The sequence below is a fragment of the Ochotona princeps genome, chromosome 20, assembly GCF_030435755.1.
Source record: "Ochotona princeps isolate mOchPri1 chromosome 20, mOchPri1.hap1, whole genome shotgun sequence".
Taxonomy (NCBI): domain Eukaryota; kingdom Metazoa; phylum Chordata; class Mammalia; order Lagomorpha; family Ochotonidae; genus Ochotona; species Ochotona princeps.
Window position 1 is genome coordinate 3,675,019 of NC_080851.1, and position 26,521 is coordinate 3,701,539.

Consider the following 26,521-nt stretch of genomic DNA (forward strand, 5'->3'; position numbering starts at 1 on the left):
TTTCCCAGACCACAAGCAGGGAGCTGGATGGGAAGCAGGCCATATGGAATCCTGGTACGTTCAAGGCGAGGACTTTACCACTACGCTACTGCACCAGGCCCTGGACAGAGAACTTATTAAAGGAGAGGCAATGATGCGGGGCTTTTCAAGGGAGGGGTGCTGGGCCCGGCGGCGTGGCCTAGCGGCTAAAGTCCTCGCCTTGAACGCGCCAGGATCCCATATGGGCGCCGGTTCTAATCCCAGCAGCTCCACTTCCCATCTAGCTCCCTGCCTGTGGTCTGGGAAAGTAGTCGAGGACGGCCCAAAGCTTTGGGACCCTGCACCCACGTGGGAGACCTGGAAGAGGTTCCAGGTTCCCGGCTTCAGATCAGTGCAGCACCGGCTGTTGCGCTCACTTGGGGAGTGAATCATTGGACGGAAGATCTTCCTCTCTGTCTCTCCTCTCTGTATCTGATTTTGTAATGAAAACAAATAAATTAAAATATATATATAAATCAAGGGAGGGGTACTGATAAACAGGGCGCTCACACCACCTCTTGGTGGTGTGCCCTGGGCTGTGGTGGCAGATACCTTCCCTCCCGGCAGCGCCTCCGCCTCATGACTCAGCGGGGGGACTTTGTTCCCCTGAACAAGACTCCAGCAAATGCTTCCCCTCCCTGGAACAGTGGCTCACTGTGCAACACCTCACCAGGGTCAGGGCAACTGTGTGCCAGGCACAGCGTGAGCACATTCATGGCTTGGATTTGTCCCCTTGGATGCCCATGGAGTCCAGCATGCGTACCTGCTAAGGAGCAGTGAGGTGATGGAGCATTCCTGGCTGGGCCTGAGCTGGAGACCGGGGCTACAGCACTGGGTGCTCACTGAGCCTCTCTCCCCCCACCAGAAGATGCCTCACTGTGATCGGGCACTTCGGACTGGCACGAGAGCCTTGTTCTTTGGGGGTGTTCATCTGTAAGCCCCCTGGAGAGGGCCCGCCTCCGCCGATACACCTAGCCCTCAGACTGGTCTGCACACTGAGTCACATTGGCTGCCTGGTTCCCACCACCTTCCTCCTTGGTGAGGCTGCTCTGCTGCTTCCTGCACCCTGGTCTGAGGTGATGCTGTGATAAACACTAGGCCATCTGTTTTCCAGGTTGGCAAGCTGGGCTCAGGTGGAGGAGCCAGCCCAGTGGTGGGGCAGGTGCTTAGGCCTGGGGGATTCTAGTGTGGCCGCAGAGGTGGAGGCTGGAGCTTGCAGCTGTCTGGAAGCTCCACGCCCACCCTTGACGTAGCCTGAAGCTTTGTCCTTGGGCTTGGCACTGACAGGCTTGGCCTGGGCAAGTGCAGGTGTCCACTTGATGGGGCTTCAGGCCAACAGGACCTTGGTGACCAGGACCTGTTCTCACACCTCATGTCCAAAATTCAGGTCTAGTTGGGCACATTGCTTGATTGGCTGAATTTACCAGCCTGTGTGTCCTGCTTTCTTGGAACTGTGTTTGTTTTTTCTAATGTTTATGAGAGATATTGATCTTCCATTCTGTGACTCACTCCTCAAATGCCTGGAGCAGCCAGGGTTTGGCCAGCCTGAAGCCATGAGCACCAGATCTGTTTCAGTCTCTCATGGGGGTGGCAAGAACCTGAGCCCTTGAGCCAGCACCCCTGCTCCCCAGGCTGAAGCAGCAGCTCAACACTGCAGGGTGCTGCCCACCCCTGGGCTTTGGGACACTGCCTTGTGTTGGGTGATTCACTGAGGCAGGAAGCCCCACCCCACTCTACGATGCTGCAGGACTGGAGTGTGGCCTGGGGTCGGCAGCCACATCCCTGGCCTTGCAGACACCTCTGCAGGCACCCCACATGCTCCTTGGGCCCTGATACCTCTCCAAGAGGCTTGGCTTGAGGCTAGAAGTGGTGCAGTGGCCTTGGGAGCACCCCTGCAGGTGAGGGTCCCAGCAGGAAAACCCCGCCCCCCTGCTACCCAGGCCCAGCTCTCAGGAGGGCTGAGACGGCGGTGCCCACATGTGCAGGTAAGCTCCAGGGGCCAACAAGGGCTGGTACTCCCTTTTGGACCAGGCTCCTTGCTGGGGGAGGTGTGGCCTCTGCCCCAGGGAGTGGAATTTGGCGTTGGTGGAAGTGGGGCAGACTGATCCCAGATAACAGAGGGCAGAAGGTTCCAGGAAGAGAAACCAGTGAGGTGTGAGGGCTTAGTGGCGTGAGTGGGCAGGCACAAGGCAGCGTGGCCTCTGGGAGGGGCCTGCACAGCGCCGGAAGTCTCCTGCTCTGCCATCTTTATTTCTTAGGGAGGTAAGTAAACATGTGTGGCAGGAACTTCACAGTCTCACTGTGCACATATACTTTCCATAGCAGCAAGGACACTGCTGGGAACATGCCACGGCCTCACTAGCCCCTTGTCATTCCCAAGCAAAATTCCCCAGTTAGATACCAGCTCCCTTTGCCCTGCCCTGCCCCTGCTAAGTGCCCTCTCCTTTCCAACCCTGTAGATTGTACTACGCTAGGAGCCTCCAATTCCCATCCAGCTCCCTGCTGGTGGCCTGGGAAAGCAGTCAAGGACCCAAAGCCTTGGGACCCTGCAGCAGCATGGGAGACCCAGAAGCTCCTGGCTTCTGGCTTCAGATCAGTCCAGCTCTGGCCATTGCGGCTACATGGGGAGTGAACTAGCAGATATCTTTCTGTCTCCCCTTCTCTGTAAATCTGCCTTTCCAGTAAAAATAAATCTTAAAAAAAAGATAACATAATAAAAATTAGAAAAAAAGAAGATGCATGTATCTGAAATGGAATTCTCCCTTTCCACTGCTCTGGATATAGCTGTGAGGTCTCCACCTTGTGGTCCTGAGGCATCAAAGGTAAGGAAAAGTTAAGATGTGAAAAATGATGCCCCTGGGGATGGCATTGGCACAAAGGGCAGGCAAGGAAATTCTAGTGTCCAACTCCCCTGCAGACACACTGGGAAAGCAAGCTGGGGGTCTGGCGCAACTTCTCACAGAATGGGGAGGGCTCTCCGGCCCTCTGGTGACAGCCTCCTGCGCTGGGGAGGGGTTGCCCGTCTCCTTTAACCCTTGTCCTGCTTGCTCCATTGCGTGCCAGCCCTCCTAACAGCTCCCTGCCCAGATCCCTCCTGCAACCCAGAGGGAGCTGAGTAGGTCTGAATAAATGAGCAGGCACACCTCCACCCTGGTGCCTGTTACACTGCAGGTCAGGACTCGGAATGCAAGTGGCCTGGCACCAGAATCGCCTGAGCTGGGCCTGGAGATTCCCAGGTCCCCAGCAGCTGCAAACACAGTGGACTGTTCCCACTGCTTGCCCGGACAATATGCTGGATCCTAGCAAGCTTTACCCATAGGCCGGCTGCTGGCCCAGGGAGAGCCCAGCTAGGGTTGAAGGAAGAACTTTATCAGGAAGGCTTGCAGAGGAAGGGCTTCCGGCCTGGGTGCTTGGACACTGCCTTTCTCCCAGAGTCAAGGTTTTGGCGGTGGTGACCTGTGTGAATGTGTGTGGTCTAATGTCACGCCTTCACAAGAGTGGCTTTTGTAGATTTATCTGGTTCCTTTGGAAGCCACCTTTCCCTGCATCTAGATGACACTGTGGTGGAAAACTGGGCATTAGTGATGTGTAGTTATTGTGGAGATCCTTCCTTGTCGTTTAAAAACATTATTGAAGGCTGTAACAGTGTTTTTGGCACTTTCTGAGGGTTTTTTTTGTTTTGTTTTTTTTGGCTAGGACTTTTGTTGCTCTTTTTTTTTCCCCCAGATTTTTGTTTGAGAGGCAGATTTTATAGAGACCTAGAGAAGATCTTCCATCTGCTGGCTCATTCCCCAAATGCCTATAATAACTAGATCTGGACCAAACCAATGTCAAGTGCTTCCTCCAGGCCCCCACGCGGGGGCAGGGTCCCCAGGTCTGGGCCGTCCTCCACTGCTTTCCCAGGCCACAGGCAGGGGGCTGGATGGGAAGCGGAGCAGCTGGGACATGACTAGCTGCTTACAGGGGATGATGAAGCTACAGGCAGCAGTTTAACCTAGCCACACCACAGTGCTGGCCCCATGCAGCTTCTCTGACGAGGAAGGTAAAAGCCTTGGCGGGAGCATGCAGCAAGGTGGGCACAGTCCTTGCCCAAATCAGAACCCAGATTCCGACAATTTAAAGACAGCTGTGCCATAGCAGGCGGGTTACCCTGGTGATCCATAAGTTGGGGGTGTGATTCCTCAGGTCTGCTCTGGTCAGACTAGCGTGTACATGCAAGTGCCCGTGGCCCGTGGCCCAAACCCGTGATGGACTCAGCCCTGATCCTGCCCTTGTTATCAGGCAAAAGACTCACGAGCTCTGGGATGCAGTGCAAAACGGTTCCCCCCTCACAGCCCTGAGCCATCCTGATGTCTCCGGAACCCACCTGTCTCAGCCGGATAGGTCCACCCCTGGCCGCGGAGGGCCACTTTTTGCCACTGCTTCCTAGTGAAGGGGCACACAGCATGCTCTTCTTCCTGTACCTGCTCACGGTCATGTTCCATTCATAGGCTTTTTTTTAAGGTTTATTTATTTTTAAAGATGTTTTTATTTTTATTGCAAAATCAGATATATAGAGAGAGGAGGAGGAGGAGAGAGAGAGAGACAGAAATATCTTCCATCTGATGATTCACTTCCCAAGTGACTGCAATGGCCAGTGCTGAACCAATCTGAAGCCAGGAGCCAGGAGCTCTTCCAGGTCTCCCATGCGGGTGCAGGATCTCAAGGCTTTGGGTCGTCCTCGACTGCTTTCCCAGGCCACAAGCAGGGAGCTGGATGGGAAGTGGAGCTGCCAGGATTAGAACCGGCGCCCATATGGGATCCTGGCGCGTTCAAGGCGAGGACCTTAGCCACCAGGCCACGCCACTGGTCCCCTAACTCTGATTTTCAATTAAATAAATAAACCTTGGGCCCGGCGCCATAGCCTCTCGGCTAAAGTGCTCACCTTGAACGCGCCCCAGGATCCCATATGGGCACCAGTTCTAATCCCAGCAGCTCCACTTCCCATCCAGCTCCCTGCTTGTGGTCTGGGAAAGCAGTTGAGGACGGCCCAAAGATTTGAGACCCTGCACCTGCGTGGGAGACCCGGAAGAGGTTCCTGGTTCCTGGCTTCGGATCAGCGCAGCACCGGCCGTTGTACTCACTTGGGGAGTGAATCATCGGACGGAAGATCTTCCTCTCTGTCTCTCCTCCTCTCTGTATATCTGACTTTGTAATAAAAATAAACAAATCTTAAAAAAAAAAAAAAGAAAATCAGAGTTAGAAAAAGATGGTCCATTTCATGGTTCGCTCCTCAGATAGCCACAACAGATTAAAAGTGGAGCAGCCAGCCACTTCCCATCCAGCTGCCTGCTTGTGGCCTGGGAAAGCAGTTGAGGACGGCCCAAAGCCTTGGGACCATGCACCTGCGTGGGAGACTTGGAAGAAGCTCCTAGCTCCTGGCTTTAGATCAGCTCAGCTCCAGTCATTGCAGTCGTTTGAGTAGTAAACCTGCAGATGAAAGATCTTTCTGTCTTCTCCTCTCTATAAATCTGCCTTTCCCATGAAAATAAATCTAAATTAAAAAAAGCAGAAGAAGAAGAAGTAGAACCTCCAGGACTCCAAGTACTCAGATGAGATGTAGTTCGTAGGTGCTGGCTTTACCCACTCTGCCACAGCACTAACTCCACATTCAACTTACAAGCAGAGAAAGTCTAAACTGTCTTAGTACAATTGCGAAATTTGACAGCAAATACATGCAGAGGTGGGGGTGGAGGGAGTCGCCTTGTGTGGTGCTGCTGTGATCTGAGAGCCACACCCTTGGGGATGTTACCTCTTCCTTGGCCCAGGCTGCCATCAACCCTTATCCAGGCACAGGGACTGGGAATCTGATAAATCCCTGATAATGGGAGTGAGGAGCTATGCACTTGGGAATGGTAAACACCAGCTTGTTGCCAGGAAGATCAGTCCCCGAACGGAGAAACAGCACTGGGCCCAGGAAATCCTTTCATGAGAAGCAGAAGTGGGAGACCTGTGGCTTTGTGGGTCCTCGTGCTGGCCTGGGACAGGGGCCGCAGCGAGTGCTTGTGGTTAACGTCCCTGGGCTCAGTGGCAGGGGCTGTGCTGACGCATGAACATGCATGCCATGGGCACACATGCACAGGCCACAGACTGCGGCAGGCTGGGCAGCTTCTCCTCCAAGTCACACTGCAGTGCCCTCACTCTGTGGTCCTCAAGACCCCTAGTGACCTTGGTCTGAGCCCCATCCTTGTGTGGTGCTGGGCTGTTTACAGATGCGTAGTTGGGTCCCTCAGAGGCAGTTCTTATCTGGTCACTCCCAGTCTCTTGCATGCCAGTGGTGGCTTCCAGTGTGAGGGTCCTGGACCCTGCAGCGTGCTGGCTGCAGGTGCCTGGGCCCAAAGCTTCCAGGGCAGAAAAGAGGTGAGCCGCAGAGGTGGGCTGGGTGAGAGCCCCCGCTCCCCGGAGGGACCCAGGGGTAGCAGCTGCTCTTGAAGGCATTTTGGTTGGTTTCCTGTGTGGTCCCCCTGCGCACTTGCTGCTGTCACCCAGGTTCCCTGCCAAATAAACCATGTATGTTGGGATCCTTGTCTGAGGAACAAGATGATGAAACCAGGACAAGGGCAGAGAGAGGTCAGCTTCCTGGGTCTCACCCAGGGCCTGCCAGCGTGGGGCCAGGAAGGTGCTGGGGTGTTGACCCTAGGGCAAGGGCCTCCATCATCCCTGCCACTAGCCTGGGTAGCAAGTCGGGGAGTCTGGCAAGGTTACATGGAATATGAGTGGCAGCCAGGTTGGGGGACAAGCAGCAGGCCCCTCCCTGATGCTATTATGGGGGAGGGGGTAGCCATGCTGGACCTTCGGTCGCTCAGCCTTGGTGATGGTTCCAAGGTCCTGGCCCATCCTGGTGATACTGGGAGGCTGGGGGAGGCCTAGAAGTTTTCTATCGGGAAGGGACAGAGGTGTGTTCAGTGCACCTGGACTCACGTGGGGCAGGGCTGCTGCCCAGGAGGGTTGAGCAAGGGAGCCAGGTTGGCCTTAGGGAGCCAGGGACAAGAGAGCCAAGGAAGGAACTGGGTAGAGTGAGGGGTGTGCCCGCCGTGGCTCTGTATGGGCTCTGTCCTCTGTGGGTGCCTGCAAGGGGCTTTGGTTTCTGCATCATCCACCTGCTGTCTTATCAGTCTATTAATTATCGACAGTTGCTAAGGATGACGGAGAGAGCAACCAGCCCACAGCTGGCCCCAGGCTGGGGGAGGCAGGGCAAAGTAGGGGGTGTGAGGCTACCGTGGGGAGGGTGTGCAGACACTGGGGATCCCCTGAGCCCTTCCAGTACCCAGGGTCCCACCACTGTCCTGGGTCTGGCGCAAATTCCAGCAGAGACTGCCTAAGAGGGGGTGGTAGCAGGTGTGCCCCGGCTGGGCTTGGTCTGGATTTGGTGGCTTTGGGAGGTGGGTGGGGGCCCACTCCACTGGGAGGATCAGGAAAGAGGGGCCCATGGAACAGAAGCACTGTGGGAGGAGCTCCTAGTGATCATTAACCTGCAGACCGTGGTCCTATTGGTCCTCAACTAGTCAGGCTGGGGCTGTCCCTAGGAGCAGGAGGCCACCTTAGTACGCGTTCCCAGGGGCCAGCCCCTGGCTGTTGGCTGGCCTGCCTGCCACAGTCCCTGTGCGCTCGCTCGAAGCCTGGCCTGGTCCCCAGTGAACCCTCTCCGACCTTCAGGATGGTAGTGGCCCTGCAGGGCTGGCTGCTCTGGGCTCTGCTCCTGCAACAGGTGAGGCCAGCATTCCACCCTCCCCATTGTTTCCTGTCGTGGTCCTGAGGGGTTGCAGGCTCCTGGGAGGGGGTTGTGTATGGGAGGGTCTCTGGGGCACACGGTTGAGGGGGCATGGGAGAGGAGAAGCAGCTGGGGAGAGGGTCCCTGGACCTGGTGGCAGGTGGACAGGGGGCAGGGCGGGGGGAGCAGATCCTGGCCTGGTCTGAGACCAGCATCATGAAAGGGCAGCAGGCATTCTGGGGGAGAGAGGTGGTCCAGGCTGGCCCCATGCTGGGGAGGGGGACAATGCAACTGCCCCACACCTGGTGTGAGAGGCCTGGCTTATGGCCCACGCAATATTTGTAAGAGGCCCAACCTGTAGGGTGGACTTTGGTTTAGGGGGCCACAAGGCCCTCTGGAGTGGCCTCCGCCTTTGCTGCTCCCATCCATTCCCCTGCAGGGTGAACTTCGAGTCTTCATGGGCCCCATTATGCTTGGGAAGCAGGGCCTATGTTCACCAAGAGCCCTTGTCACTCTGGCGCCTGTGGACCACACACACACACACACACCTGTGCCCTCTGTGCCCCACTCAGCCATGCCCATCCTGACCTCCCACAGGCCCACGGGGAGCTGTACACACCTGTGCACCAAGCCGGCTACTGCGCCTCCTACGAGGAGTGTGGGAGGAACCCAGAGCTGTCCGGGGGGCTGACGTCGCTGTCCAATGTGTCCTGCCTGTCCAACACGCCGGCCCGCCTTGTCACGGGTGAACACCTGGAACTTCTGCAGCGCATCTGCCCTCGCCTCTACAATGGCCCCAACACTACCTATGCCTGCTGCTCCCCCACACAGCTGCTGTCATTGGAGAGCAGCTTGTCCATCACCAAGGCGCTGCTCACGCGCTGCCCCTCCTGCTCCGACAACTTTGTGAGCCTGCACTGTCAGAACAACTGCAGCCCCAACCAGAGCCTCTTCATCAACGTGACGCGGGTCGTCTCCCAGGGTGCCGGCCAGACCCCCGCTGTTGTGGCCTACGAGGCCTTCTACCAGCGCAGCTTCGCTGAGGCGGCCTACGAGTCCTGTAGCCGTGTGCGCATCCCAGCTGCCGCCACGCTGGCTGTGGGCAGCATGTGTGGCGTCTATGGCTCTGCTCTCTGCAATGCCCAGCGCTGGCTCAACTTCCAGGGCGACACGAGCAATGGCCTGGCCCCGCTGGACATCACCTTCCACCTGGGGGAGCCTGGGCAGGTGCTGGATGGTGGGATACAGCTGCTGGATGCCGAGATTGTGCCCTGCAACGAGTCCCAGGATGGAGCAGCTGCCTGCTCGTGCCAGGACTGTGCTGCGTCGTGCCCGGCTGTCACCCAGCCCCAGGCCCTGGACTCTACCTTCCGCATCGGCAAAGTGCGGGGCGGAGTGGCAATGGTTGTCATCCTTTGCAGTCTTCTAGCAGTGCTTCTCCTGATCCTCGTGGGTGCCCGTGTGATCTCGACCAAAGCCAAGGCCAAAGCCAAGGCCAAGGGCAAAACCAAGGCAGGCACTAGACTCTCCCACCGCATCAGCCTGTCCATCCATACCTTCCTCCGGCAGCTCTTCCAGTGCTGGGGCAAGTGGGTGGCCTCATGGCCACTGACTGTCCTGGCTGTGTCCTTGGTGGTGGTGGTGGCATTGGCAGCTGGCCTGGCCTTCACAGTGCTCACCACGGACCCCGTGGAGCTGTGGTCAGCCCCCAACAGCCAAGCCCGCAGTGAGAAGGCTTTCCACGACGAGCACTTTGGCCCCTTCTTCCGCACCAACCAGGTGTTCCTGACAGCCCCCAACCGGTCCAGCTACACATACAACTCGCTGCTGCTGGGGCCCAAGAACTTTAGTGGGGTGCTGTCCCTAGACCTGTTGCTGGAGCTGCTGGAGCTGCAGGAGCGGCTGCGGGCACTGCAGGTGTGGTCGCCCGAGGAGCAGCGCAACATCTCCCTGCAGGACATCTGCTACGCGCCCCTCAACCCGCACAACACCACCCTGTCCGACTGCACCATCAACAGCCTCCCACAGTACTTCCAGAGCAACCGCACACGGCTGCTTCTCACGGCCAACCAGACGCTGCTGGGCCAGACTGCAGAGGTGGACTGGAGGGACCACTTTCTCTACTGTGTCAAGTGAGTCCCCGTGGGAGCCCAGGAGGGAGCTGCCCCCACAGCCTCTCTCCCGCTCCCCCTCGGCTGCAGTTCCTACTCACCAGCCACCCTGTGTCCTGGCTTCAGGCCTGCTGGAAGGATCTGGCAGGCACAGCTTACGTCTGCCTTTGGGATTTCCTTCTGGTATCTTTGCCATTGGCAGCCCATCGAGTCCGTGGCAGGAATGGAGGCAGTCCTTGGGGAGGGAGGGGTCCTGCCCGGTCTCAACTACATCCTAATATGGTTGGCTTCATCCACAAAGCCAGCCAGGCTGGGCACTGGGTGGGCCCACAGGAGCATGGACCCCTTGAAATGGGCATGGGCCTGAGGTTTATTCTTGGGCCTGGGATGACAGCACAGTAAAAGGGGAAGCAGCATCTTGGGGCCATGGTAGGAGAACAGCTTGGCCCTGGCAGGTCTCTGGGACTTCAGCATGCCCAGGCCACAGTTTGAGAACCGTGAAGCCAGATGAGAAAGTCCACACTCCCTGCTCCTGCTCCTGGCTCCTTGACTTTGACCAGAGCCCCGGGTCCCAGCTGCTTCCCAAGTTCCTATGACAGGGGCAGGACACAGGGGCCCGTCTGACCAGCTTACACTCCTTGGAGATCATCTTGGATGGCCCTGGGGAGAAGTGAGACATCGAGGGGGCTCCTCCTGTGACAGCCGTCTGGGTGGAGCTCAGGAACCAGGACCCCTAGTTCAGAGTCCAGGGATTCCCCGGTGGCAGACCTGCCAAGGGCTTGGGGACAAATGGGCCACGCCAGACCTGGGGCACAGAATCTGTGCTTCTGGGAGGCAGTGGCCGAGGTAAGGACACATGGGAGATGGCTGGGCTGAACCTACAGGCTGGCTCAGCTGAGGCCGGGAAGCCTAGAGGCTCATGCTGAGGAACAGGCCTGGGAGGTGCTCTGGTTCAGAGGTGCCTAAAGCAGCCCTCTGCCCCCTGGGAGCCTGCGGCAGAATAAACACCTGATGGGCTGGGCTGGGCAGCCCAAGCCAGGGTGCCTGCAGGGTATCTACAGAGCCACGCCCATCCTGGCTGTCTCCCGGCAGTGCTCCCCTCACCTTCCAAGATGGCACGGCCCTGGCACTGAGCTGCATAGCCGACTACGGAGCTCCGGTCTTCCCTTTCCTTGCCGTGGGGGGGTACGACGGTAAGTTGGGCCAGCCTGGGAGTTGGTGGGAGAGCGACAGAGGCGATGGGAGCAGGGCGCATCGTGGCAAAGAGGGTCCCCTCGGTTCTGTTGGGGCCCTGGCTTTGTACCTGAGCACACAGTCTTTTCCTGAAGGAGGGTGGAGAGGGTGAGGCTAGGGAGGTGGCTGCCAGGCTAGAGCTGGAGGGGCTGAGCATTTCCTATCGCAGGGGAGGACTACTCGGAGGCAGAGGCCCTGATCCTGACCTTCTCCCTCAACAATTACCCTGCGGGGGACCCCCACCTGGCCCAGGTCAAGCTCTGGGAAGAGGCCTTCGTGCGGGAGATGCAAGCTTTCCAGCTTCAGACAGCTGACAGGTTCCAGGTCGCGTTCATGGCTGAGGTAGGGTTCCGCAGGGGATCCCGAGTTCTGCAGCTGCCAGCCCGGTGGGCTTGAGTGAGCTCTTACATCCCTGTCCTGGCCCTGCACCTTCCTGGGTGACCCTGGACAGCGGTTGCTTGCTCATCAGAGGGATGGCCAAAACTGTTCCCGGGACTCACGGTGGGCTGCTGGGCAAAGTGAGCCAGCGTGAGGTCAGTGGGGCTGCCGGTGTGTCTGCAGCGCTCGCTGGAAGATGAGATCAACCGCACCACGGCGGAGGACCTGCCCATCTTTGCCATCAGTTACCTCGTCACCTTCCTGTACATTGCCTTGGCCCTGGGCCGCTTCTCCAGCTGGCGCCGAGTGCCGGTGAGAGGGGGCAGGGTACAGCCAGGGGCAGCAGGGGGTCCCAGGCCTCTCCAGCACCTACAGGGGTCTGTAGACCATCAAGAGAAGCCTACCTCCTGCCCCACTCATCCACAAAAAAGCCAGGATTCACAATGCATGGGACGTGAGTCTTGGAAGTATACCCAGGGGTGCTTGGGCCTTGGTGGGCCCTGGGCCTGCCCCTCGGGAGCACAGCCTTGTAAGTGGACAGAGATGCAGATCCCAGCTCCTCACTGCAGTGGACGATGGCCAGCCCTCATCCCGAGGGGGGGTTGGTACTGAGCCTGCTGCCCACCCGTCTGGGCAGGTGGGAGGTGGTAGAGGGGGTGCTGTTCGGGCAGACACCCATGTGAGCCTGCGGCTGAGCCTGGTGCATTGCAGGTGGACTCCAAGATCACACTGGGCCTGGGCGGGGTGATCGTGGTGCTGAGCGCGGTCATGGCTTCCATGGGCTTCTTCTCCTACCTGGGCATTCCTTCCTCTCTCATCATCCTGCAAGTGGTACCTTTCCTGGTGCTGGCTGTGGGGGCCGACAACATCTTCATCTTTGTTCTCGAGTACCAGGTGAGATGAGAGCCAGCCCCATGCCCTGGGTAGTGCCTGTAGCCTGAAGTGTGCAAGCATCTGCAGGGTCCCCTGCATGCCACAGGCCCCTCCCCCTGCCACAGCTCTGCAGGAGGGCAAGCACAGCCCAGCACTCTTGTCAGTAGCATTCAGGGTTCCAAGATGGCTTGGACTGAGGATGCTCCAGGGTCCAGGCCCTGGAAGCGGGGATTGGGGTGTGTGGTGGTTGTGGGGCTGGCTCCTTGCCTGAGCCCGGCCCCTTGACTGGGGTTCCTGCTAGCTCTGGAGTGGTTCCCTGCTCTTTCTCCACAGAGGCTGCCTCGGAGGCCTGGGGAACAGCGGGAGGCCCACATTGGCCGTGCACTGGGCAGGGTGGCCCCCAGCATGCTGCTGTGCAGCCTCTCCGAGGCCATCTGCTTCTTCCTGGGTGAGCACAGCGGGGAGTGCTCGCAGGCACTGGACCCTGGCAAGCCCCTTTCTCCCTGCACCTGTTAGAGCAGGTGCCCCACCTGTCCTGGGCACCAGGGAACCTGATGACTTCCTGTCACTGCAGGGGCCCTGACCCCCATGCCAGCTGTGCGGACCTTCGCCCTGACATCTGGCCTGGCAATCCTGCTTGACTTCCTGCTGCAGATGACTGCCTTCGTGGCCCTGCTGTCACTGGACAGCAGGAGGCAGGAGGTAGGGACAGCCAGGCCAGGCCCGGGTCCTTGCTTGAGTGTGACCCTGACCCAGGGAATGGGCAGGGCCCTGTGTCAGGAGAAAACAACTGACCAATTTCTCACAGAGATAATTTCTGGAGATACAACCCAACTGCCTAGAGACCCAGGGTCAGAGCAGTAACTGCCATAGGCGGCTAGTGATAATGTCAAATTCAAGATGGAGACAGGACGCCTTTGATCAAGATGGAGATGAAAGTTTGGAAAGCAGCACATTGGCTGTCCCCTGTGGGTGGGCCTGGGCTCTGCCTGAGGGGGGCTGCCTTTCCCAAGGCTTCTCGACCAGACGTCTGCTGCTGCCTGAAGCCCCGGAAGCTGCCCCCACAGAAGCCAAGCGAAGGGCTCCTGCTGCACTTCTTCCGCAAGATCTACGCCCCGTTCCTGCTGCACAGAGTCACCCGCGTGGTTGTGGTGAGTGGGCTGGGTTGCAGGCTGGGGGCAGGGCCCTGGATGCTGTGGGGAAGTCAGTCAGGCGCAGGAGCTGGTCCACAAGGCTGCTGGGTGGAAGACAGGGCCTGGGATATTGTGTATGTGTGTGTGTGTGGCGGGGGTGAGTTAAGTGTAGGAGCTGTTCCACGGGGCTGGGCCAGAGACTCCCCCACCTGGGACGATTCCCAGGATGCTCCGGTCACAGACTTGGGGGAAGCTGGGGACGGTGGAGGGGGCTTCTCACACGGGCCTCCCCCTCCAGCTGCTGCTGTTTGCGTTCATGTTCGGATCAAGTCTCTACTTCATGTGCCAAATCTCTGTGGGGCTGGACCAGGAGCTGGCACTGCCCAAGGTGAGTCTGGGTGGCTCCCAGCCCTGTGACCCCAGGGATTCAGGAGGGGCAGCAGCTCCTAGTTCGTGAGGCCACAGGGCCAGGGCTGGATGACCATGCAGAATCGCCCACACGGGCCCTGAGGAGGGATCACCTGGGTGTAGGGAAGGAACAGCACAGGTAGCCCCAGTGGGCGAGATGTGCTGCTGCCCTGGGACTGGCCCTGGAGCACGACTGGCTGCTGACCCAGCCCTGGTCCCTGACTTTACTCGCTCGCCTACGCCCTTCTAGTGGGGTTGAGGGGTCTCAGCAGGTCTGATCTGAATCGCTCCCGTAAGTAGTGATGTGCAGCGTCTTGTTTTGTGATTACTGGTGACTTTGCCTCTTGCCTGGGCAAGTGACCCATTTCTAAATTTGTTGATGAGTTTGGAGAGTTCTCCGTGTGTTTTGGATGTCAGTTCCCAGTCAGCTATGTGACCTGCCAGTATTTCCTTCCTTTCTCAGGGTTGCCTTTTCATTTAGTTGATACTCTCGTTTGACACACAACAGTTTTTGATATATTTGTAAAAACCCAATATGTCACCTTTTTTTGTTGGCTGTGACTTTAGATCATAGTCAAGAAATGACTAACAAATCCAAGCTTGTGTCTTCTTCCAAAAGTTGTGCTACTGTAGACGTGACCTTGAGCTGCTTTCTGTACATCCTGTCGGGGAAGGGTCTGACCCGACATCTGCCCTTGCTGTACATCCTGTCGGGGAAGGGTCTGACCCGACATCTGCCCTTGCTGTACATCCTGTCGGGGAAGGGTCTGACCCGACATCTGCCCTTGCTGTACATCCTGTCGGGGAAGGGTCTGACCCGACACCTGCCCTTGCTGCTGTGCGCTGGCCTAGGCAGCTGCTGATGAGCTTCTCAGGAATTTAGAATTCACAAGGAGCAGCTTGGGAAGGACAAGGCTAATTTCAATTCACAGTTGATGGATTCACAGCTGGAAACTGGCTAGCCCCAATGGTCTGGCCCCGGGAGAATAGAGTGGAGCAATGCGTGTGTGTGTGTGTGTGTGTGTGTGTGTGTGTGTGTGTGTAGGAATGGCCATATGATGAAACAGGGAAGACAGAGGGAGGCACAGGAAGTGTGCTAGGTGTACCGGGCAGCTTTCTCATGAGACCCACCCTCTAAAGGCAGGCCCAGCCACCTAAAGAACTTACCCAGGCTCCCCTCCCAGCTGAGAGCTGGGAGCCAAGTCCTGTGAATTCACAATAGCACCCTCTCAACAGGAACTTGACCAAGGGTGGGTGGTGTGGTTCACTGGACTGAACTGCTTCCTGGGTGCTCACTGTGATGGTGTAGTTGGCTAAGCCGCCCCTTGCAGCTTAGTTCAATTTGCAGCCATTTGGTGTATGAACTGGTGAATGGAGGATCTTTCTGTCTCTCCTTCTGTTTATCTGCCTTTCCAATAAAAAGAAATAATTCCTTTTTTAAAACATTTATTCATTTTTATTGGACAGTCAGATATACAGACAGGAGTAGCGACAGAGAGGAAGATCTTCCATCCACTGGTTCACTCCCCAAGTGGCCGCAACAGCCGGAGCTGAGTTGATCCAAAGCCAGGAGCCAGAAGCTTCTTCCAGGTCTCCCATGCAGGTGTAGGATCCCAAAGCTTTGGACTGTCCTCCACTACTTTCCCAGGATACAAGCCGGGAGCTGGATGGGAAGCGGAGCCGCTGGGACGAGAACTGGTGCCTATATGGGATCCTGGACGTGCAAGGCGAGGACTTTAGCCACTAGGCTACCTCACTGGGCCCAAGAAATAATTCTTTTTAAAAAATAAACTGCCACATTGAATGCCCACGTCCCATGTCAGAGATCCCTGCATGTGAGTCCCACCTCTGCTTCCACCTTCGCTTCCTGTTGATGCATGGTGATGACAGATGGTAGCACAAAGGTGGGGGTCCCTGCTACCCACATGGAAGACCCAGATGCAGTTCCTGGCTCCTGACTTAGACCTGTCCCAGCCCCAATTGTCATGGGCATTTGGGGAGTGAATCAGCAGAAGTAAGATGTCTCTCTGGTTCCTTGATCTGTAGGTCTTTCTATGGCAGTGCCCCATTATTTTAGTATAAATTTTGAAAGCAGAGTGTGAGTCGTCTGCCTTTGCTCATCTTGTCAAGATTGTTTTGCTTGTTCCATGTGAATTTTAGGATGCATTTTTCTATTTCATCCAAAAGAAACCACTAAGATAGGAATTACACTGAGTGCAAAGGTCACTCTGGCAACACTGGCACCTTACAAACACTGGACATCCTCTAGTTCATGAACATAGGATGTCTTTGCATTTGTTTGTGTCTCCTTTAATTTCTTTAAGCAAAAGTTTGTGGTTTTTTACATACAGCTCTTTCACGTTTTGATTAAATTTAATCTTACGCATTTTATCATTTTTTGATGCTGTCAATAGTATTCTAAACTTCCTTTCTGGGTTGTTCATTGACAGTATACAGAAATACAATTGATTTTTGCGTTGTGATTTTGTTCTTCAACATTGTGGAATTCTTTCATTCTAACAGATTTTTCAGTGGAACATTTAGTTTTATCGCCCAAATGACTGCATCAGCCAGAGCTGAGCCGGTCTTAAGCCAGGAGATTCTCCCTGTTCTCCCATGTGGGTGTAGGGTCTTAAGACCACAACATCCCCTGCTGCTTTCCCAGCACATTAGCAGGGAGGCAGACTGGGAGTGAGGCAGCTGGGGCTTGAAGCAGCCTCTATATGGGATGCTGGCAATGCAGGCACTGGTTTAACCTACTGCTGTGTGATGCTGGTCCTCTCTAGTTTTTTCTTTTTGTAGTGTCTTGCTCTGGCTTTGGTGTTAAGGCAGTGCTGGCCTCACAGAGTGAATTAGGAAGTGTTTTCCCCAATGTTTTGAAAAATTTTATCTTTCCAAAAACAATTTTCAGAATAATTTTTTCAAAATATCTTTTCAAATTTCAAAATTTCAGCACATGTTCTGTGCTAATTCTTCCTGACATGTTTGCCAGGATGTAGGGCATAGGGCATGGTGGTAAAGAAGGGGCTTGCGACGCCCACATCCTATGTTGGAGGGCCTAGGTTTGAGTCCCAGCTCTCTCCTAACATATTTGCTTACTGGTGTGTGCTCTGGCAGGGAGCAGGTGACAGCTCAAGGACTTGGTTCCCTGGCTTCAGCCTGGCCCTGTCGTGACCTAGCGTGCAATCTGGCCTGGAGAACGGCCTGTGTACACGTGACAAGAGTGGGTTTTGTATTGTCAGGTAGGGTGTTTCATTAGTTTTCTGTGCTGTCCAAGTTCTCGATTTCTTAACTTGTCCTATCTGTTATGGGGAGAGAACTGCTGAATTCTCCGACTGCGTAACTGCCGTTCCCTCCTTTGCTTTGCCTAGATGCTTTGCTGGCTTGGTAGCAGGTGCATGCAGGTCTGCGACTGTATCTTCTCGCTGTGTACAACTCTTTGTAGTTATACTCTCCCTCTTCTCTGGTGAGCGTTGTTGTTTGGAAATCTGTGTTTCCTATTACTCACTTTATTTTAAAAATATTTATTGGGCCCGGCAGCGTGGCCTAGCGGCTAGAGTCCTCACCTTGAAAGCCCCGGGATCCCATATGGGCGCCGATTCTGGTCCCGGCAGCTCCACTTCCCGTCCAGCTCCCTGCTTGTGGCCTGGGAAAGCAGTTGAGGACGGCCCAATGCATTGGGACCCTGCACCCGAGTGGGAAACCCGGAAGAGGTTCCAGGTTCCCGGCTTCGGATCGGCGCAGCACCAGCCTGTTGCGGCTCACTTGGGGAGTGAATCATTGGACGGAAGATCTTCCTCTCTGTCTCTCCTCTCTGTATATCTGGCTGTAATAAAATGAATAAATCTTTAAAAAAATATATTTATTTATTTTTAGTCGAAAGGCAGAGATATATAGAGGAGGTTTTTTTTAAATTTAGCTATTTATAAAAATCATCAAAAATAAAAATAATTAATGGAAAAAATTATCTATTTATTTAAAAGACGAGGGGCCTAGTACGACAACCTAGTGGCGAAGTCATCACCCTGCAGCTGCCAGGATCCCATGTGGTCACGGGTTCGTGTCCCAGCTCCACTTCCCATTCTGGGAAAACAGTAGAGGATGATTCAGAGTCTTGGGACCCTGTACCTGCATGGGAGACCTGGAAGAGGCTCCTGGCTCCTGGCTTCAGATTGGCTTAGCTTCAGCTGTTGTTGGCCACTTAGGGAAAGAACCAGTGGACAGAGAGCTCTTTGTCATTCCTTCTCCCTGTAAGTCTGCCTTTCCAATAAAATTAAATAAATCTTAAAATAAATAAAAGGCTGAATTATAGAGAGTGGGAGAGACTCGGGGCGGGGGGTGGAGAGAGAAATCTTCAGCTGCTGGTTCCCTCCCCAAAGGTCTGTAACAGGCCAGGGCTGATCTAGGACGAAGGCAGGAGTTTCATCTGCCCCCCACCTCCCGGCAGGTGCAGGGTTCCAGGCACCACTACCGTCCTCTGCTGCTTTCCCAGGCGCTTTAGTAGGAGCTGGGTAGGAAGTGGAGCAGCCAGGACTCCAGCTGGCTTCTGGCTTCAGCCTGGCCCTGTCCCAGCTGTTGTAGGCATAAGTTGTGACCTAATATGTAATTTAGCCTGGAGAATGTAGCATGCGCACATGAAGAGAGTGTGTTGCGTTGTTGAGCTGAGTACGAGAGGCTGGTGGTGTGTGCGTTTGCTTTACCCACTGTGCCAGCCTCTAGAGGGCCTCATTTTCGTCGTCTCACCTTCAGTTGGCTAATGCCTTCTCCCAAGTGCTCAGATCTGCTTGTGAATTCTTCCAGTGAGGTTTATTATTATTATTTTTTTATTTTTAAAGATTTCTTTATCTTTAATACAAAGTCAGATATACAGAGAGGCGGAGAGACAGAGAGGAAGATTTTCCGTCCAATGATTCACTCCCCAAGTGACCGCGACGGGCCAGTGCGCGCCGATCCGATGCCGGGAACCTGGAACCTCCCCCGGGTCTCCCACGCGGGTGCAGGGTCCCAATGCATTGGGCCGTCCTCGACTGCTTTCCCAGGCCACAAGCAGGGATCTGGATGGGAAGTGGAGCTGCCGGGATTAGAATCGGCGCCCATATGGGATCCCGGGGAGTTCAAGGCGAGGACTTTAGCCACTAGGCCACGCCGCCGGGCCCGTGAGGTTTATTATTATTATTATCAGACTTTTTTTTTTTTTTTAAAGATTTTATTCATTTTTATTACAGCCAGATATACACAGAGGAGGAGAGACAGAGAGGAAGATCTTCCGTCCGATGTTTCACTCCCCAAGTGAGCCGCAACGGGCCGATGCACGCCGATCCGAAGCCGGGAACCCGGAACCTCTTCCGGGTCTCCCACGCGGGTGCAGGGTCCCAATGCATTGGGCCGTCCTCAACTGCTTTCCCAGGCCACAAGCAGGGAGCTGCATGGGAAGTGGAGCTGCCGGGATTAGAACCGGCGCCCATATGGGATCCCGGGGCTTTCAAGGCGAGGACTTTAGCCGCTAGGCCATGCCGCCGGGCCCCTATCAGACTTTTTAAATTGGAAAGTCAGGGATATACAGAGAGGAGGATAGACAGGGAGGAAGCTTTTCCTCCCTCGGATTCATTCCCCAAGTGGCTGCAATGGCCATAGCTGAGCCAATCTGAAGCCAGGAGCTAGGACCTTCTTCTGTGTCTCCTACGTGGGTGCAGGGTCCCAAGGCCTTGGGCTGTCCTCGACTGCTTTCCCAGGCCACAAGCAGGGAGCTGGATGGGAAATGGGGCTGCCGGGGTTAGAACTGGCACCCATATAGGATCCCAGTGCATTCAAGGCGAGGACTTCAGTCAGGGCTAAGCTACTGTACCGGGTCCTAATATACTTTTTTTTTTTTTAAGATTTATTCATTTTTTTACAGCCAGATATACACAGAGGAGGAGAGACAGAGAGGAAGATCTTCCGTCCGATGCTTCACTCCCCAAGTGAGCCGCAATGGGCCAGTGCGCGCCGATCCGATGCCGGGAACCTGGAACCTCCCCCGGGTCTCCCACGCGGGTGCAGGGTCCCAATGCATTGGGCCGTCCTTGACTGCTTTCCCAGGCCACAAGCAGGGAGCTGGATGGGAAGTGGAGCTGCCGGGACCAGAACCGGCACCCATATGGGATCCCGGGGCCCTCAAGGCGAGGATTCTAGCTGCTAGGCCACGCCGCCGGGCCCCTAATATACTTTTTAAGGTCAAGAATTTCTTTTTGGGTTTCCAGAATAACACAGCGTTTCTTTGCTATAAGCAAATTTGAGATGGTTGCCTTAAAGTCTTTTTCTAGTAAGTCTGCTATTGGCCTTTCCTGGAAATATTTCTGGCCAATAATATTTTTTGAATGGTCCGTCTATATAAATATTTTGTATGTCTGTGATTTTTGGCTAAAAAGTGAACTTTCGAGTCTGAAATGTAGTGACCTGGAGGGCAGTTTTTGTCACTTCCCTAGGCTTTGCTCATCCATGTGGCCACACTTCCCCATGTCATGTCCAGCTGAGGTGTGGAGTTGGTGTCTGCCCAGTTCTTTTCTGGACTACCACCTTTCTCTGGGCCTGTGAGATCACTCGCTAAGTCTCTTTATACTTGTCATTCCTGGCTGTCCCAGTCCTTCATGCGTATATCCCAAAGGATGGTCAAGTGTGCTGCCAGCAGGTGCTGCAACTACAGGCCCGATGGTTCGGAAATGGCAGGGCTGCGCTGGGGGAAGGAAGCACAAATTGATGTGTGTGCGCATGAGTAGGAACTGTGTTCATGTAGGGTGGTGTGTGTGTTGTGCCTGCATCTCCATGGGTATGTCTGTGTGTACCTAGTACCTGTGAGGGCCTGAAGGTATGCTTATGTGTGTGCCTGCGTGGTCTGTGTGTATCCTAGTGTGTACACCTGTGTGCATATCTGAGTGTGTTGCTAAATGTGTTCCTGTTTGTGTGTCTTATATGTGAGTGTGTACCACGTATACCTGAATGTATGCCTGTGTGTGTACTTGTGTCCTGTGTATCTGAGTGTGTGCCTGTTTGTGTAACTGAAAGGGTGCCTGTGTGGATCTGTGTGTATACAAGTGTGTACCTGTGTGTGTGCCTGAGTGTATACCTGTGTTTATCCGAGTGTGTTTCTGTGTGTGTCCCTGTGTGTCCCTGTGTGAGGTACTCCAAGTATGTTGGCTGAGTATGTTCCTGTCTGTGAAACCTGAGTGGGTGCCCCAGCTGGACTCCGGAGAGCAGGAGTTGGAGTATGGAGCATGCCTTCGCAGGGCGCATGAGGCTGTATGTGTCCCTGTGTATACAGGGCGTGTGTGGCTGAATGCGTCCCTGTGTGTACGGGTGGCTGCATGTGTCCCTGTGTGTCTTAGGTGTGTGTGGCTGCCAAGGCTCAGTGCCCTCCTGCACCCCCCAGGACTCGTACCTGCTCGACTACTTCCTGTTTCTGAACCGCTACTTCGAGGTGGGGGCCCCGGTGTACTTTGTCACCACCTCTGGCTACAACTTCTCCAGCGAGGCGGGCGTGAACGGCATCTGCTCCAGCGCCGGCTGTGACAGCTTCTCCCTCACCCAGAAGATCCAGTACGCCACGGAGTTCCCCAACCAGTGAGTGCCAGCCATCCCTGCCCCTGCACCAACCCACCACACGTCATCCATGCCAGGGCTGAGAAGGCCCGGCCTGATGCCCACTCCTCCCACCCCCAGGTCTTACTTGGCCATTCCTGCCTCCTCTTGGTTGGACGACTTCATCGACTGGCTGACTCCATCCTCCTGCTGCCGCCTTTACATCCAGGGTCCCAATCAGGGCCAGTTCTGCCCCTCAACTGTCAGTGAGTGGCGGACCCCATAGAGTTCACTGCCCCATAACCTGGGGAAACTGAAGAAGAAGGGAGAGGCCTGGCCAGGCTCCCTTAACCCTTATCCTCTGCAGGATCCTCGGGAGAAGGGTCCTGGGAGGAGCATTCGTGTGGGTGGTGGACGGCCTGTGTGCATGTGGCACCTGTTGCATCTCTGGGGCCTGTGTAGGTCCCCAGCGCCTCTCCCCTGAGGTAGCTGAGGGCAGCCGGTTCTCAGCAGGAACCTGTGCCGCGATGCCATGCAGGCAGCAGCCACCGCTGGGGTGGGGAGTGCGGTGGTGGTGGTGGCGGCAAGGGACGGGGCAGAGCCGGGGTAGGGAGGAGCAGTCGGCCAGAGTGCTGCTGCCTGCTGCCTGCTGCCTGGGGCCTCCTGTCTCTGCAGACTCCCTGAACTGTCTGAGGAACTGCATGAGCCTCACGCTGGGCCCGCTGCGGCCCTCAGTGGAGCAGTTCTACCAGTACCTTCCCTGGTTTCTGAGCGACGCCCCCAACATCCGATGTCCCAAGGGGTAGGCCCAAGATCAGGACATCTGGTGGGGAGTGAGCTGGGTGGAGGAGAGCAGGGAGGCCTCGTGCTCACTCAGTCTTGTCTCGGCCTCCCGCAGTGGTCTGGCAGCATACAGCACCTCTGTGAACATGAGCTCTGATGGCCAGATTTTAGGTAAGTGTGGCCTCCCCTGCTGAGGCCACTGCAGCCTGGGTACGCCCTGCGTCCAGTATGCCATCCTCAGATCTAGATACACCCTGTGTCCAGTGTGCCATCCTCAGATCTGGGTCCTGGTGCCAGCATAAAATTCGGGGATTTCTTTGATTGACAGTTGATGCTTTTCTGGCAGCGTCCCTCTCCCTACTCAGCTCTTGGCTTCACAGGCACTCAGTGTGCCCCCATGTGGGCAGGGGTGGCTGGTTGAATGGATACCAACAGCCAGGGACAGTGACAGGGAGCTGACATTGCATAGCTGTGAAAGGGACCCTGGGTTGTGAAGTCAACGCAGCAGGTGGCAGATGCAGGGGTGCTGCTTGCCGAGGCAGCTGATAAGGCTGGGTGCCCAGCCTGGCATGGGAGTTGGGCTGGGACCGGCTGCAGGGCACTGCCATCCCACCCCTCAGCTTCTCTCTCAGAGCCAGAATCTGCCCCAGCTGACTCCTCCATGAAGTTCCATTTCCAGCAAGGGAGGTCCACCTTGACAGGGGCCTGGTCCTTGGTCTCTGGTGCCATAGGCTGTCATGGGTTGAGGGTAGGTGTGGAGGGAGTGGACGGGGGAGCTCACCTGGGCAGGACCTGGCCCCTCTGACAGCAGCGTCGACAGGAACATGCACCCAGGTTAGCCACTTCTCCCAGTGGGGTCATGTGGAAATTGCCAGAAACACAAGGTGCCAATCCCGTGGAACCTCTGTGAGGGGCTCCTGAGGGAGGCTCCCAGATCGCTGCCGTGCATGTCCAGGAGCGCTGTTTTTCCCACCTGTGTCCCACTGCGGGGGCTCCACGGTGGGTGTCTCACTGTCTCACTCCCTAGCCCCTGGCTAGCGGGATAGCATATCAGAGCATGAATTTCAAAAGCCCTATGCCCACCTTGCAGCCACACACTGAGGGGCTGGGGTTTCTACCCAGACCTCTTCCCCAAGGTTGGCCTGGACTGGGATGTCTCCCAGCGCTGGTGTAAGGTGAAAATTCAACCCCCTTAGTCAGGATCTCCGGGGGTGGCTTGAGCAGAGTCTCTGTCCCCAACGCACGCGCCGCTGACTTGCCTCTGTCCCGTGGCGCGGTCGGCCCCCAGCCACTCGGTTCATGGCCTACCACAAACCCTTGAAGAATTCCCAGGACTTCACCGAGGCTCTGCGCGCATCCCGGGCGCTGGCAGCCAATATCACCGCTGGCTTGCGGCAGGTGCCCGGCACAGACCCAGCCTTTGAGGTCTTCCCTTACTCGTGAGCACCCCCGTGGGGTTGGGGGCGGGAGGGGACGGAGGCGGGGCCACTGCGGGGCCGGGCTGCGGGGATTGGCTGGGCAGTCTCCCCTGTGTCAGTGAGGTAGCCACCTCGCGCCTCTGCCCCGCAGGATCTCCAACGTGTTCTATGAGCAGTACCTGACCGTGCTGCCAGAGGGACTCTTCACGCTCGCCCTCTGTCTTGTGCCCACCTTCGCCGTCTGCTGCCTGCTGCTGGGCCTGGACCTGCGCTCCGGCCTCCTCAACCTGATGGCCATTGTCATGATCCTCGTGGACACGGTGGGCTTCATGACCCTCTGGGACATCAGCTACAACGCCGTGTCCCTCATCAACCTGGTCACGGTAAGGGCAGGGTGAGAGGAGAGCCTGGGGCGGCTGGAATGCAGCTTCCCAGGCCCCTCCCGGTTCCATGTTCAGCAAGCCCTGCCTGTGCCCATGCACCCTCCTCTCTCTGCCCCCAGGCAGTGGGCATGTCTGTGGAGTTCGTGTCCCACATCACCCGCTCCTTTGCCATTAGCACCAAACCCACGAGGCTGGAGAGGGCCAAGGAGGCCACCATCTCCATGGGCAGTGCGGTGAGTGGGCTGGGCTGGCTGCTGTGGGCTCCACCTGACCCTGTGCCCCTGCCAACACAACACGTGGCTGTGGTCTCCCCCAGGTCTTTGCAGGGGTGGCCATGACCAACCTGCCCGGCGTCCTCATCCTGGGCCTGGCCAAAGCCCAGCTCATCCAGATCTTCTTCTTCCGCCTCAACCTCCTCATCACCCTGCTGGGCCTGGTCCACGGCCTGGTCTTCCTGCCTGTCATCCTCACCTACCTGGGTGAGTCGCCACGGCACCGCTGCCCTTAGAGCTCGGCCTTCAGCTCGAGTGCATGCACAGCTGCTGGGACACATGGCGCAGTCAATCATCAACTCAAGTTTTAAAAATATTTTATTTATTTGAAAGGCAGAATGCTCTTCATCTGGGTCTCCCGTGTGGGGTAACAGGAACCCAAAGACTTGGGTCATCCGATCTTCCCCAGGCACGTCCAGCAGGGTGCTGGATTGGGCCGGTGTTGCAAGCAGAGGCTTAACCTGTTGTGCCCCAGTGGCAGTCCCTTCTGTCACTGATCTTAAAAATGCTTGTATCAACCTTCCGAATCAATTTCACACCTCCTTAATAAGTGTCAGGAAGTCCCTCCCTTTTTGATGGTTGTAGAACTCCACCTGGTGGATGTAAGGCTCTTCTGGAATTTTTGTGATATCGACCAGTGCTGCCCTGAGGACCTGGTGGCTGGGCCTTTGAGTGTTAACTGCTGCTGTTGAACCAGACAGCTCCTGCATTTGCACTTGGGCCAGCAGTGAGTGTGAGGGCACCCTCGTGCCCAGAGGCGACCGTTATACCACAAGCTGCCCTGCACAAGATGGTTGGGTCTCATTTCTGCCCCACTGGACCCTAACAACAAGGAGTGCCTGGCAGCAGGTGTGGGAGGTCCTGTTGGGCATTGGCACAGGAGTCCTCAGTCGTCCCAGCCCCCAGCCCCTTGCCCGCCCTGAGCAGGTGGGCATCGTTCTCCTCCCCATTGCGGACCAGGGTCAGCTGGAGCTCGGGTTGGGGTGTGGATAGGTAGCAGCTTGGTGCCGTGCCTCTCTGGGGTCTTTTAGGAGCTCCTGAACCCTCGGGGAAGAGGGGAGTATGGTTTGGAGGACTGATGGGAGAGGCCCCAGGCAGGGCCAGGAGGGCAGCCCAGGGCCTCCACCATGGGTGTGGCTGCTCCTTTGGGGTTCTGGAGCACCTAGTCCCAGGGCAGGGTGGCAGGCGAACAAGGAGCATGCAGATCTGCCCCACCCCACATAGTAGCCAGGACCACTCGCAGCCCTGGGCCATGTAGGCAGTGGGCAGCTCCATGGGAACCCTTGTGTGGGAGCCTGTGCAGGCAGGGAGAGCCCATGGGTGTGGCAGCTGTAGAACCCCTAGCCTGGTGCCAGCTTCCCCGGGCAGGGAGTGCAGGCGATGGTCGGGGCTCAGCTACGCCCCTCGTCCCCTGCCTGGCTCTGAGCATGGGTCTTCATCCTTGTCCCTCCTTCAGGGCCTGATGTCAACCCAGCTCTAGTAGCTCTAGAGCAGAAGCAAATTGAGGAAGAGGAGACGGCGGTGGCAGAGGCGGCGGAGACAGAGGTGGCTGGGGCTGGGGCTGGAGCAGACTCCTGGCACAGGCACCCAGACCCCATTTCTAACCCTTATGTCAACTTGGGCTTTGAAGATGGTGCCCAGGGTGCAGGAGCTGCCAACAGCTCTGTGCCCCACAGAGGGTGAGAGTTCTGAGGGCGCCAAGCCCTGTTCAGGCCCCTGGCCTGGGGTGAGACTCCCTAGTGTGGTTCTTCCACTGCCTCCCACTCTTAGGGACGGTGCAGGAGCAGGTCTGACACCCCGGCCCTGAGCTGTCCAGTGGCACCCAATGGTTTTGGGTAAAATGAGTTGACCTCCATATTGTGGACATGGACCTGGGCCTGGGGGCTGCTGGGAACAGACACACTCCACACTTGTCCCACACTCAGGGTCCCCTGGCTCCCACTTCTCAGCCCCACGTCAGGTGCAGCTTGATCCCGCGTCTCAGCACTCATTGCTTTTCTCCTGGACAGTGGCCCTGCAGCATGTCCAAGAGAGACCCGCGATGTACTTGCCGGGTGGGCAGGAAGAGGAGATGAGATGGGGTTCTTCAGGTGCACACAGGCCTGGACAGAGGGCCTCACAGCCCTTGTAGTCACGAGTCACCCCTGTGGGAAAAGGTGCAGTTCGGCCTCCAGGTGGTGCCTGTTGGGACTGCCCATTGGCCATTC

General features: G+C 56.5%; 1 protein-coding gene across 1 annotated transcript; it reads left to right on the forward strand.

The window, feature by feature from the left end:
• Positions 1-7,714: 7,714 nt before the first annotated feature.
• NPC1L1 (NPC1 like intracellular cholesterol transporter 1) lies at positions 7,715-25,997 on the forward strand. Its single transcript, XM_004582501.2, has 19 exons — positions 7,715-7,765; positions 8,366-9,900; positions 10,972-11,072; positions 11,282-11,454; positions 11,674-11,802; positions 12,202-12,384; positions 12,697-12,811; positions 12,938-13,065; positions 13,377-13,514; positions 13,795-13,884; positions 21,310-21,500; positions 21,600-21,724; positions 22,134-22,260; positions 22,357-22,412; positions 23,530-23,680; positions 23,811-24,042; positions 24,162-24,275; positions 24,359-24,521; positions 25,771-25,997. Exons 1-19 carry the CDS (start codon positions 7,715-7,717, stop codon positions 25,995-25,997), a joined length of 4,029 nt encoding a protein of 1,342 aa, XP_004582558.2.
• The last annotated feature ends 524 nt before the right edge of the window (positions 25,998-26,521 follow it).

Bases quoted from the DNA above. Each gene is read 5' to 3' on its own strand.
- NPC1L1 (XM_004582501.2), top strand. From the start codon at position 7,715: ATGGTAGTGGCCCTGCAGGGCTGGCTGCTCTGGGCTCTGCTCCTGCAA. The intron at 13,066-13,376 runs GTAGGGACAGCC...GCCTTTCCCAAG, and splicing joins TGGACAGCAGGAGGCAGGAG to GCTTCTCGACCAGACGTCTG. The intron at 24,522-25,770 runs GTGAGTCGCCAC...TCCCTCCTTCAG, and splicing joins TGTCATCCTCACCTACCTGG to GGCCTGATGTCAACCCAGCT.